The sequence below is a fragment of the Gavia stellata genome, chromosome 17, assembly GCF_030936135.1.
Source record: "Gavia stellata isolate bGavSte3 chromosome 17, bGavSte3.hap2, whole genome shotgun sequence".
NCBI lineage: Eukaryota > Metazoa > Chordata > Aves > Gaviiformes > Gaviidae > Gavia > Gavia stellata.
In genome coordinates this window covers 18391191-18404698 of record NC_082610.1, presented here as the reverse complement: position 1 = coordinate 18404698, position 13508 = coordinate 18391191, and the positions used below count along the sequence as shown (strand labels likewise).

Here is a 13508-nt window from a genome sequence, read left to right as displayed (position 1 = left end):
TCTACAACTGCCTGAAAGGGGGTTGTGGGGAGGTGGGTGTTGGTCTCTTCTATCAAGTGATGAGTGAGAGAACAAGAGGAAATGGCCTCAAGTTGTGCCAGGGGAGGTTCAGGCTGGATATTAGGAAAAATTTCTTTACTGAGAGTGGTGACACACTGGAATAAACTGCCCGGGGAGGTGGTGGAGTCACCATCACTGGAGGTATTCAAGGAACGTGTGGATGAGGCACTGCGGGACATGGTTTAATGGGCATAGTGGTGTTTTTTGGTTGATGGTTGGACTTGATGATCTTACAGGTCTTTTCCAACCGTACTGATTCTGTGTAATTCAGTGTAGATGTCAAAGCACAAATGACTGTTACTAAATTTGGGATGTGAGCTATTCTGTAGGGCCTGTTGTCTTTGCCAACCCTTGAAAGGCCCTGTTGGAGGGAAGCCCACCAGGGATGGTGGTTCTCCCCCATGTCTCCAAACTTCTGGCTGTTTCTGGTGCCTCTGTTCACACTCTGGCTCTCTGTTAGCGCCTGCTGCAGCGTCATAGATGCATAAGAGTGGTTTAGGTGGGAAGGGACCGTCAACCATGATCTAGTCCAAGCCCCGCGCCGTGGGCTGGGACGCCTTTCGCTGGATCGGGTTGCTCAAAGCCCCGTCCGACCAGACCGTGAACACGGTGTGATGGGGCATCCACAGCTTCTCCGGGCGACCTCATCCAGTGTCCCACCACCCTTGTTGTAAAAAGTTTCTTCCTTATGTCTTGTGCCGGGGACCCCCGAGCTGGATGCAGCGGCCCTGCTGGGGTCTCACCCGGGCGGAGTAGAGGAGGAGAATCACCTCCCTCCTGCGACTATGAACAAAAGACTCCCTGAAACACAGCCAAGGCTGCAAAGTCCCACTGAGGCGCCATTTTGCAGGTGCTTCCCCCCTTGGCCTTGCGGCTCCTCTGGGGAACTCTCTCCTGCCCCACGGCTGTGTCCCCCCCGAGCGGGCCCAGAGGGCGGCCGGGCCCCGGGACGGGCTGTGGTTGCGGGGGGCAGCCATGAGGACGGGACCGCCACGGTGCAGGGATCGGGTCCCCGCCGCCCCCCCCCAGCCCCTTCACAACGCCCCCCCCCCCGCCGCGCGGCGTTCCTCCGCGCCAGCAGGGGGCGAGAGCTGCCGCCGCTGCCGCCGCCCCACCAGGAGCCGCTCTCGGCCCGCGCCGTTTCCGGGCCGGGCCTCGGCCATGGCGGCGGGCGCCAGGAAGGCCGTGTGAGCGGGCCGGGCTGTGGCGGGGGGCAGGCCGGGCGGGCTCCGGTCGGGGTGACGGTGGGGGGGTGCCGGTCGGTCGGTCGGTCAGTCAGTCAGTGGCGGTGTCTCCCCGCAGGTACCCGCTGTTCCAGCTGGGCGGCCCGCAGCTGCGGATCTTCCGGCCCAACTTCTTCATGCTGGCGGTGCGGCCCGGCGTGCCGCAGCCCGAGGACACCGTCCAGTTCCGCGTCTCCATGGAGTGAGTGCGGGGCTGGCGGGGGAACGGGGCACGGCGTGGCACAGCCCCCGGCAGCGGGAGGCCTCGCGGGTCTGGGCCTGCCCTGCCGCGGAAAGGGCCCAGCGCCGCCCGAGGGGTGCAGAGGGGCCCCCGCCGCTTCTCGAGCACCACCCCCCCCCCCCCCCCCTCCGGTGCCCCACGTCCCGGCACACTGCCTTTTGTCGCCTTCTGGGCTGCAGCGTGTCTGGTTAGCTGAGCGGTGGGAAGGCGAGGTGCCAGGTAGCGCCCTTTGGGTTGGGGGAAGGGGCTTCTGCATCAGGGACCCCTTTTAGAGTGCTGTGAGGGCACTCACTGAAGTACGAGCTTTGCTTGGCTCCTCTTCCAGAGTGTTAGCGAGGCTCAGCCTTCCCGGGGGCACGCTTAGGAAGAAGGAAATGCTTATGAAAGTGATCCGGAGAAAATGGGGTGATGTCAAGGTATTTGTCAGGCCTCTTACATCCCGATGGCTCTGGTTGCACACACTAAAGCCCACAAGCCTGTGGCAGGTCCTGAAAAGATTAGAAAATGCTATTCAGGAGATTAGAAAGGATTCTTGGCTTGGGCAGTGAGAAAACCTACCTATTCTCGCTGAATACAGAACATATCTGAGGTTTTGACTGTTGAGGCTACAGAGGATAAAATATTTATCATTGTTACAGTTTATGGGTAATGAATTGCTGTAGCAGTGTGCGATCTATGTTGAGCTTATACTTCTGTGTAGTAAAGTTACCTTGGTTAAAAGGAGAAGATGTGTTTATTCCAGAGTATCAACCAGTTTATAAATACTCTGTCTCTGTTTTATTTTATTTAGCTATGTATACTTTTCCATTTTTCTTTCCCCAAAATATTTTTGCTTTGCCTAGAATGACAAAAGTGGATATCAAGAATTACCTTGAAAAGATATACAATGTGCCGGTAGCTGCTGTGAGGACCAGGATACAATATGGTAAGTGCAACTGGGTAATCCAAAGGGATGAATACAGCATCCCTGCGCAGCCAGAATAGACTTTTCCTCTTAAAAGGTCCATTAGATTTCAACAAACTTTGGTTCCAGGTGCTTAGCTAGTGACATTTATCAGCTTAGTTGTTTATTTGTCCCTTCAAATGAATATGCACCACTTCATATTTGAATACTTTGATTAGATTATGACATAATTTTAGTTTTAAATTAAGATTTTTCTTTTTGAAAAGCCTTATCATCTCAACACTTACCTAGCTTGTACTATATGCTTTTGTAGTTGTTACCATTTCTCCTTGAAGACCAGTGCGTGTCTCACTTCAGAAGGAACTCCTTCATGTGTTTTAATAAAATTAGTAATTAAACTTAATTTCAGCCATAGCCTTTTTAAAAAAGAATACATGAGTTGAGATTACTTGGCATGCATGCAGAAGAGGTGTTATGGTCTAACAGAAGGCTATGTTTGTAGAGCAAAGAAAAATATCCTATTAGACCAGTAGATAATGTCAGAAAAACATCTTGACAAACTTTCAGTTTTTCATCACCTGTCATTACGACATTTCTGCTACAGGCTTGTATGCTTCCACTTATGGTGTTCCTCCCCTGTGCCAACCCTACAAAAAACAAACAAATAAATAAAAAACCCAAAACGAAACCAAAAAACCAACATAAAACCAACCCAAGAGAAAAAGAAAAAAAGAGAAAAAACGTTGCCAGTTTAAGTTATGCTGAACTGTGACTTGGAGCGGAGGGACCCACCTCTAACTGAAATAAGCTAAATTTATATAAGGTCACCTTTACATATGAATGCTTCCTTCCCCAGAGCTTCTCTGACTGTAGTTTGGATGCAGTGCCAAGTCAGGAATATAATTTTCATGTTATTTACCTCTTTGATCACCAGGCAGTGCATTAATCAAATGGAGAGTGATTAGTTGGTTAGGACATCTTTGATGGCTGGGTTTATCTTTTTTCATGCAGTGACTAACAAAGGAATTTATTGATGTGTTTGTAATGGTAAGAGTAGGGATAATTTTAAAAAAGGGATAGGAAAAAAGAGCTGTAATAGTGAAAAACGGAGAATGAAAGAAAAAGCTTCAAAATAAGGTTGTAAAACTCAGAACATATAAAAGAAGAAAAAGAAAACAGATCACCTGTAATATGCTTATGTGAAAAACAGAATTAAATAAAGTCTTAAATATGAAACACGTGCGGTTCCAAACAGCACTGAAAAATATTCATGCTTGTCCTTACAACCATTTTGTCCCCCACTGCTAATGAAAGTGATGGTGGAATGTATATATTCAGGGGTAAAAGAGGAAAGGGGGTTAGAATGTCTAATAATTTGAGAGCTTTAATGTCTGCCTAACATGCAGGAAATAAATTGAACTTCCCACTCAGTTGTGACCAGCATACTTGCAGAAGGTTGAGGTGCTTTGGTTTTTTGGATGTGGAGTGTAATTTCCTGGTGTATAAAGAATAGATGCAGTTCATTAGCTGGGTAGTAAAAATTGACAAGCTTGAAGCTGTTTAGTGGTCATTTCCTCCTTGTCTTCCTCAAGCTGTTGGTGCTGGGAGGACAGTTTATCACTCCTGGCCCCCTACTCGGGAGACTTACCTCCTTGCTTCTTTGCAAACTGTGCGTGTGACGTGAAGGCACAGTGGCTGTCAGCAGCCTGAGTCTGGTGATGCCTGGGCTTCTTGTAAACGACAAGAGTAGTGTCTGCCAATTTTGGTACCTTTTAGTAATGTGATACTACGTTGGTACTGAAGAAAGAGTATTCCTCTTAACAAATAAATCAGAACTAGTGAAGTCCCCCCTTCAGCTTGGCCTTGTGTTGGGAAACTTGGAAGCCCTGGGAAGTAAAAAGTGGGACTCTTTATTTCCACAGGTGCAAACAACAAGAGGAATCACAGGAATCAGAGAGTGAAGAAGCCAGATTACAAGGTCGCCTATGTACAGCTGGTGAGTTAACATGGATGCTTGGAGGGAAGGAGGAAGGGACTGTCAACCAGCCAAGCTAGAAGTAATGTTCAGTGAATTGTCCAGTTGGCTGAATATTTCTGCCAATCCTCTAACAATGGCATTTTCTTTAGTATGTTCCAGAATGTATAAAGAGATTTAAATGACTTTCAGTCTAAAAATCAAATTCAAACAAATGGTTAGTTTTCAAGTCCTGTCTTTGTTTGAGGTCTGTATGTAAGTTATGGTCTGATGTCATACGGTGCTGCTTTGCCAGTGAATTTCATGCTGACCCTGTACTCTGTGTGCTGGAAGGTTCACGGCTTGTGTGGTTGATTGCTGAAACGTCCAGTAAGTGAAAGAATATATTGTAAGGGTAGGGAACTTCTTATTAAAGCTCTTTGGATTTCAGAGAAGACTAAGACATATTCCTTGGAGAGCTCTGAGTCATGTCTAACAAACATGCTTTGTGGCTAAACCGGGTTCTGAAACGTATGTTGGTTGCCCAGTGGAAAAGGACCTTCATGTTCTTATGAAATTCTTTCATAACAGGAGCATATTATAGTTTAGACTTCTCTTGGGCTTACCTGTCTCTATGTAAAAAAGAAATGCAACCAGTGACAGAAAACCCCTTGACATACCAAAATTACATTAAAGGAATGCTATTTATAGTTGTAAAACCATAAGCTCAAAATTGCTGTTGGCGACACAACCCCAGTGTTACTCCATCCTAGGACAAGGATTCAGTGTGGGGGGGAACACTGTGATCTTAAAGACTGTATAAGACTTCATATGGACTTGGGGTCAAAATAAAGAGACACAGGCAATGGGAAATCTGATTTTTTGTTTTCAACTTTTCAAAGTTTAAATGTGCTTAGAAGTTTTTTCTCTAAGCCCCTTCTGGGAAGGAGAGTGGCAGGAAAAGTGAGGAGAGTGTGTTTTTCTAGACAGCCATTACCTTTAAGAGAACAGTACAAAGTACAATGTTAATAGAAAGTAACAGAATTGTATTTAGATGAGGACTAACCTTGATATACTGTGCTGAAGTTAAAGGCAACCTCATTTCCGTGAGGATTTTGCATTATGATGGCTAAAAAACCACATTCCTTTTTCAAGGAAAAGTCTCTGCTTTGGTGGGCAAATTCTCCCTCCTAGACCGGCTGTCCTAGGTTTTTGTCTGCGAGAGATCAGGTATGAACGATTCATTAAGAATACAGCTGAGGAATTGAATGCTAGGAGTGATGTTGTATCTAACAAGTTGCTTTCTCTGAGAGTTGTTCCTTAGTAGGTAATTGCAGGCACTTTCCATTGTTACGGCCTCTTGCTAGTGACTTCTTTGCTTTTAGAGACCTGTTTCCCAAGATTGAAGCAGACATGGATCTTTAGTGAACTGTGGTCATTTCTCAAATTTTATTTCACTGTATTTAATGCAGTCTTGTTTCTTTTGTCTGCTGAGTTGAGAAGGAGGTAGTTTGCAACCCATAGATACTCAGGGGGAAGGAGTGGGAAGCAAAATGCTGCTGTTCTGTGGAGCAAGCCGCTCATTTAAGGCAATGCCTTTGTGCATTTATTTCACATCAAACCTCTGAACCTAGAATAGTTGCCGTTACCTTAAGGGCAGCTCCATGGTGGAGAGGAGAATTACCCAAACTAGCTTGGCACTGGAGGCAGTCGGACAGGAGTAACTCCGGTCATTCCTCCAGCCTCTCATTTTGTCTGCTGGGCAAATAGCCTACACACAGCCCTGTGGTACTGTGGCTGAGGACTCCTCTTGGTACATTAGACAGCAAGTGTCCCTTACTGAGTTGCCCTATACTATAGTATCATCATAAGTGTTTAAAGAATGCCATGTTTGCCCTCTGACCCATGAACAGGGTCAGGGGACCAGCTTTTGGTGTTGTACTTCATCCCAAGTGAGGGAATCCAGACAATTTACTAAACTCTTGTCAGTGAAGCTTGGTCTGTACGTTTTCCCCTCACCTCATTCCTAGTCTCTTTGCTCTCTTTTTTCCTATTGTTGTTGGTGTTTGTTAATTCCTTTAACTTTTAGGTTTGTCTGTCCTTTTTTTTTTTCCTTTTTTCTTTCTCTTTTTCATTTTCTTTGCTTTTCATCACTAGCTCTGGTGTCTCAGACAATGAGCTCCCAGTTCTATGTTCACACCAGCTTTAAACAGTGGGTGAGGCCAGAAACCCAGTGTCATTTCTAAAACTGAAGTTTTTGCCTTCATTCTCATTCATGATGTGATTCAGGCCGTAACAGGCCCCATGCAGTCCATTGTTAATATCTGCCTAATTTAGGAAAGTCTTTGGTAACCACTGTAAAATCCTTATTTTCATGAGAATTACTTTGCATCTGCCATGAGTCAGAGTAGCTGGGCTTTCCCACCATTTTTACCAGCTGTGTTTTTTCTCATTAATCCAGTTTCAAGTTGAAACTGCTTATGACTGGAAAAATAAGTATGTGTTTTTGGAAGGTCTTGGGCTGATCTTTCTATTTCCCACTAGGTGGAAGTATTGCTCTTTCCAGCATGACTTGGTGGCCTCTGTGGTGTGGTTTACCTGAATGAAATTCAGTATATTCTCGTGACCGGTTACGCTTCCCTGCTCCATAAAACATCACCTTACGTGTCCCAGCGCAACATACATATCCATTAACTTACTGCAAGTGTCTCAAAGGGGGAAGGTGTATGAAGTCCTAGTCAACATACCCTTAGGTGTCAGATTAGTGCCCCAGCTGTTCCACATGTAAGAATTGTTGTCTTTTCTTTTCCAAATACTATTTCTTGGAGATTCAGAGCTGTTTACTTTATTCTCAGGCTGTAACTGGACAAATACATGATCTGTCCAAGCATAATATTGTCACACTAAAAAAATACCTCAAATCATAGAAGGCTGTGGATCAACAATGTCTTGCCATTCCAGAGCCTGCCTGTCTTTTTTCCCCTTTTGGAATGTGGTGAGAAAGGTTTACGTGAGAGACTTACGGTCCTGGGTATTAAATGCTACTTTTTTACATGGTTTTATTTTTTTAATTAAAAATAAAGCTATATTTCTTTGCGGAGTAGATAAAATGAATGTAATATAGCAACCTTACTCTAATACAGTTATAATTATCCTGATGTTGTTTAAAAAAAAAAATAACAAGAAGAAAAGAAAGCCAGTGGGAAACTTTACAGTTGCATCAACATCAGGGAAATTAAAAAAACCAACAACATGCCCTCCTCCTCCTTCAGTGTTCTCACTGGTTTAGCTCAACAGGTGTTAGCACCCGTGGGAGCACAACTGTAGACAAGCCTCTGGAATCCAGACCTATTTTTAATTAAACCTGTTTTGAGAAATCTAATGGAGATGGCTGTAAAAAGGAGTCTGACCTTGTCAACATTAGGACTAACACCTATTTAGCTGCATGAATGATGGCACCGGTGGGAACATTTTTGCAAATGCTTTCTCCTCAAACCCTGTTTAGAGTGTCCGGTATGTTCATAGTAATTAACCCATTAACACATCAGATGTGACAGCAGTTTTCTTTTGACATGTAGTGAGTTCAGAGGAAACTTGGATGCTCTGTATGCTGTGTCATTCCTGTGTGGATTTCTGAAGTTGCTTTCTGTGCTGTTTTGCCATACGTTTTAACATCAGATGTTACCACTGCAATAGTAGGAGAATTGTTCAAATGCACTGGATTATTAAACTTAGCTGCATTTGCTGCTACTGCTGGACCGAATCCCGTGCTGTTGGGAGTCCAACAGTTTTTTAGTTAACGATACTATAAACATCACTTTTCTCCTAATTCTGAAGGACAGTAGTAAGTGCTTCAATTATCTAAATAATCAGAAGATCTCACCGTTGTTTACATGATCAGTGTTTGCTGCGTCATTCCTACATAATGGTATCTGTGCTGACCTTCCATTCCTAAACTTTTCGAGGGACGCAAAGGTCAGGGAAGTATAAGTGAGTTTGTGCTGGATAATCCTTCCAGCAATTTTCTGACATGAGGCTCAGCAGTGGAAAGGCTAACACTTGACTTCATAGGCCTAATTATGGTCACTTAACCTCCCATTAAGATGAATGGAGGCAATTTGTACCACTCCATGCGATAACTCCTTCTCCAGACTCAGAGAACAAGGTGTGTTTTCAGCCTTTCTGATGAAAAAGGCTTGAAAACTAAGGGGAAAATACATGTTTGATGCTTAGGTCACTTTTTATCTAACATGAGGGATGTTAGCTTTTTAACAAATGAATCCTCATGAGACCTTGTATATAAATCAGTTTTACATTTGGGTAATGCTGAAGCGAGGATTAGAGTTGTGCAGGAATAGAAGTTTAATGGCCCCCATTTCTGTAATCTAAACACTGGACCACACATCTCACTTGTACATAATCTTAGAGTTTGTAGGAAAAAGGGAGGTCTCTGGGAAGACCCTAAATTGAGAATAGCAATGCGTTTCAAATCATCATGTTGCCTTTGTTTTTCAGGTGTTTTAATACTTTAATACTCTCTGACTTGCTTTGTTTGGGTTTTTTTCTTCTTTTTTTTAACATAAGGGCTCACTTAGATATAAGAGCATGTAGTGGTAGAACTTATCCTGACAAACTCCAGAGTATCAGCGTATTGCCTCACATTGGTGAAAAAGTTATTTTGCTGGCAGAGCAGCATCTAGTTCCAAGACAGACTAAATTATCTGAGCAAAATGATTTTTTTGCCAGTGTCTGTCTTTTTTACAGGATTTTCTTTTAGCACAGCTGTGTCAGGTAGGAAGATGTTATTTTCTTCCTCTGTGCTTCTAATGAAGGTAATGATGCTGGCAGAAGTTCTAAAGGAGGACCAAGCCCTGGCCTTTTTAGAGCCCATTTCAGCTTATGTGAATTTCAATAATTCAGTAATTAAAAGGATGACCTTGGTTAAATGGCTTGCAAAAAGTAAAACAGTGAACAAATGCAAGGTTTAGGAATAAGCCAAAATTTTGCTTTCTGCTTGAATATGCCAGCATTTCATGTTCTAGCAATTTGCAAACCGGATAAAACCCTGTTGCACTTGGTAGAAATTTAGTTGTCTGCTTTATTTCAGTTAGGATTTCATTCTGAGGATGCATTTATCATATGGTTGTCAAATGGCTGCTGTATAGAAGGGAACACTTTTTCAAAGAAAAAGTGTAAGAAAAGGCAGCGCTGTGTAAAGGAGTGACGTTTTTTTGAGAAGGTGGCATATGAGCTTGAACCTCAGTAGTCTCTGGCATCATGTGGAAGATGCACTGAATGTAAATATGCCTGGACAGACTCACGATCCTTTATGTAAGTTGATGCCTTTTGGTATTTTTGAAATTTTGAAATACCCAAGATACAGGCTTCTTCTGAAAACTAGCTACTGAGCATGCACAACAGCTATTTTTCATACAGCTTTCATCACTTCAGAGTCTTACAGTGCAGTATTACTGCATAGTATTGTTACTTAAGATTTATCAACCTTCAGTTCTCAGGGTGTAATGTCTTGGCTGTTTCAAATCGTGTCTGGCTGCCAGCCAAAATCAGAATTTGTTCACAAAACAAGAGCTGGAAAGAGCCAACTTGTCTGTGCTGATTTTGATTTATTAAAAGACTCCAGATACAGATTGACATTTTCAGCTCAATATTTGACTTTCGCCAGCCTTGAGATGGGAACTGTGAGCACTTTGATAAACAGCTGAAAGGTGTGTCTGGTTTCGCTACAGCCTCTGTGCATATCTCTTTTTGTTTTTTTCCCCTCTTTTTAAAATAGTAACTGTTTTGCAATGCTTAGTGAATTACCATGGATGTTGTTAGTATGCTTTAGGGACAGCTTTCCTTCATTCTCCAATAAGGGAAGTGCATTGGTGCTGGAAGCATACCAGAATGGAAGTGCTGCATAACAAGAACAGTCCCTTACTACACTGTTACCAATATAAATAGTTCTCAAATTTTCAGTGTAGGTGGTATGCCTACCATGTTAGCCTGAATTGTTTTCTGGCTTGTTTAACTAAAATGGCTTCCTCTCCAGGGCAGACGAGTCCTTAGCATCGGCTCCGTCTGTTCTATAGGTACCAGGGGGCTGAGTGACCCGCCCGCAGTGCAGTTAAAACACAGTGATTTTTTTGTAATGTAAACAAATCCTTTTCCAAATGCTTCAGCGTGCTAAAATCTTGGGCAGCGCTTGGCCTCAAGGGTGCTTGCTGCTGATCCTACTACAGGAAGAGTTTCAGTAGGCTACAGCTTTGGGATTGCTCAAGGACATTGATAAAGCCAGTTTCTGTGCCTTGAAATGGAACTATGCTTTAACTGTGGTAGGACAGCTATTATAAGCATACCTGTTGGTAATTTAAAGGTACAAAAGAGTTGAAACCCCACAGTGTAGACCGTGGAAAGGAAAACCTTGATTTGTTCCAGTTGATCTTATCCAGGCTAGAATCGAGGACAGAGCAATGTACACAGCAGCTCCCTTGTTGTTTTTGTAGTATGGTCAGGCTCTTAGGAAACCCCCAAGAAGTATGCACTACAAAAACAACCGGAGCATTGCTGGGTATGAGTTGATATTTCCTAGGTTCTAGTCTGGATAAGCTCAACTGGGATAAGTCATGTTTTTTCTTTCCAAAGTGTATGCTTGAGGTTTAAATTCTTTCACACCTGTAAATTACCAGGTTGAGTGTATGTGGCTAAATGAAACATAGCACACATTCAGCTGGGTCAGGGGCATGGTGATGATTTTTTTGGATTTAATTATGTCACATTTCTGATCCCAAAATGTAGTATAGGTAGCTGTGTTGTGGAAGGCTCCTTTCATGTCCTTTGTGGAACCATTTCATAACTGGGCCTCTTGTTTGATTATATTTATTGCACAAATGTAAAGAATGGCTAGTCTCAAAAAAACCCTGTCTTCATCTGAAGCAATTAAAAGCTTTTGTTGAGATTTTTGTATGCGGTATTCTGCCAAACAAGTTAGTGTATGGTGAGGTTTATGTTTTGGGTAGTAGTTTTAGAGTTATGCACTATCAGTTATGAGTTTTATTATGCAAAGTCCCATATGGAATGGAAGGGCTGATGTTGAGTTTAATGAAGGTTGCGCTTAGTGCAAACACCACTAAAAAGTAAGTAGATAATGTTAATGGGATAGAACAATTCCACAGAATAATGGTTTCCTGCTGTTAGATAAAAACCAGAGACCAAGCAAATATTTATTTTCCAAGTGGGAGACATAGATCTGATGATGATGTTTCACTAAAATGACTTGTCTGTTAGGCAGAATGACTGATGCAGATGTAATCACTTTAATCTCATCAGTGATGTATTAGACAGATTGTTCCCACTGTAATTGTTTTACACTGTAGTCTTTATTCCTGTTGATAAGAGACCTCTAATATCTGTTATTCCGTATTCCCACATTACACCCTACAGTAACAGCTGCTAGGACTGTTCTCTCTTATCCTTAGCTGAGATCTAAACAAGTATAACCACTACCCATATCCTGAGTGTTAACATAATGAGTGCCTGCTCCACTGTGTATTTCTCCGATGCTGTTACTTCAACAAAATCACTTACTTTGCTCATCTTGCTTTTACTGTATGACTCATACAACATCTCTGAGCTGGTTCAAAGTCTTTGAAGATGTGTCCATCTCCTGACCATTCATCTGTAAAAAAAGATGTCAGTGTCTTAATTAGCACACAAAAGAGGAGAGGCTGAAAGTTAACTTTCTTTGGGGGGAGGGATATATGTGTATCTTGGGGAGAAGGGTGGAAAGAGATTTTGGGAGGTAAGAGGTACCGTTTTGCACTGGCTGAAACTTCAGGGTGGTCTTTCTTTTTAAGTATATGCATCATAGCTACTGCAGAAAGGCTGGAATGTCTCTCTGACCATTTGTTTTCTCTTTAGGGCCAAGGACAAACCTTTCAGTTTCCCAACCTATTTCCAGAGAAAGAACAAGACACAGAAACTCGCTCTTTTGATGACTTCAGGAGTAAATACATGGAGAGAGAGAAGCAGAGGCAGAAAGGTGACCCCAGACGAGGTGGAGTCCCCGATTGGTTTGGACTTTGATGCAACAAGCCAGCTGCCTTTCTTTAGGCTCAGAGGGATTTTGATCAGGAGAACTTGCACTCTTCCCTTCTTGTAATGACCGAATGTTTATTCTTGAGCAGCCTTTGCTAGCGTGTCTTTTTTCCTGGCTGTTTGTGCACGACTACAAAATGGCCCTAAAGAAATAAAAAGGTAAAATAAATCTGACTGCATCATGTCTTTCCTGTGAACTTGTGGACTGTTTTTAAAATGTGGAATTGCTTGTTGTTGTTTCTGACTATGAGAGTGTCATTGTGCTTACCTTCTTCCTGCTTCTACAGGTTGTTTTGAGTAGAAGTAGGAGGCATTTCATTTCCCAGCATAAGTGTAGTTTGCATTGAATAGAATATGTAAAAGTCAAGATAGGTCAGTTGGAGGCAGACATGAAGGTGTAGATAACTAGCTCAGGACATAGGGTTCCCTTATATTGGTCATATTCCCTTATGGTGTCCTACTATCCTGTGAATTACCTTCCTTGCAAAGTGACCCCCTCCTTTCCTGGAGATGTGCGATCTGATTGTGCTCCTTTGTTAACGGTTGTGTGGCATTTTGGAGGCACGTGTGCATTTGATCCCCAGAAGCCTCAAGAAACAGACAAAGGTGGTGCACAGTCTTTGCTTGCTGTTGAGCAGGACAGGTAGTTGCGTTCTGTGGTCAGCCTGCCTTAGGAATGTTTGCTGGCATGGCTGTGCTAGTATTCCTTCCCCTGTCCGCAGCTACCTTGCAGTGCTGGCAAGAGTCCTGTGTGGACACAGTTGTACTGGCATAGAAACGCTTCTGCCAGTGTAGGCTGTTTTGTGCTCAGGACTAATAAAAAGACTCTTTTTACTTTTTCTGGTGCAGCTCCCTCTACTTCCAAGTTGCTGATGCCAGGGCAGTGGTAGAACTTTTCTAGGCCTTCAGGGCTGCCACGTTCAGGTTTTTCATTTCTTGGCTTTGCGGCTGTTTCTCCTTGCTTTGATGAGGATATTGCCTCTTTTCCTTTGTCAAGTAATGTGCTCTGTTGGTGTGTCAGAAACGGTG

The 13508-nt window shown here is 43.2% G+C and overlaps 1 protein-coding gene across 1 annotated transcript; it reads left to right on the top strand.

Moving 5' to 3' along the window:
- The first annotated feature begins 1215 nt into the window (after positions 1 to 1215).
- On the top strand, positions 1216 to 12658 carry MRPL23 (mitochondrial ribosomal protein L23). The gene is made up of 5 exons (XM_059825988.1): positions 1216 to 1247; positions 1363 to 1485; positions 2367 to 2449; positions 4351 to 4424; positions 12303 to 12658. The coding sequence occupies exons 1-5, from the start codon at positions 1222 to 1224 to the stop codon at positions 12465 to 12467; spliced, it is 471 nt and encodes a 156-aa protein (XP_059681971.1). The 5' UTR covers positions 1216 to 1221; the 3' UTR covers positions 12468 to 12658.
- The last annotated feature ends 850 nt before the right edge of the window (positions 12659 to 13508 follow it).

Bases quoted from the DNA above. Each gene is read 5' to 3' on its own strand.
- MRPL23 (XM_059825988.1), top strand. From the start codon at position 1,222: ATGGCGGCGGGCGCCAGGAAGGCCGT. The intron at 2,450-4,350 runs GTAAGTGCAACT...TTATTTCCACAG, and splicing joins GAGGACCAGGATACAATATG to GTGCAAACAACAAGAGGAAT. The intron at 4,425-12,302 runs GTGAGTTAACAT...TTTTCTCTTTAG, and splicing joins AGGTCGCCTATGTACAGCTG to GGCCAAGGACAAACCTTTCA.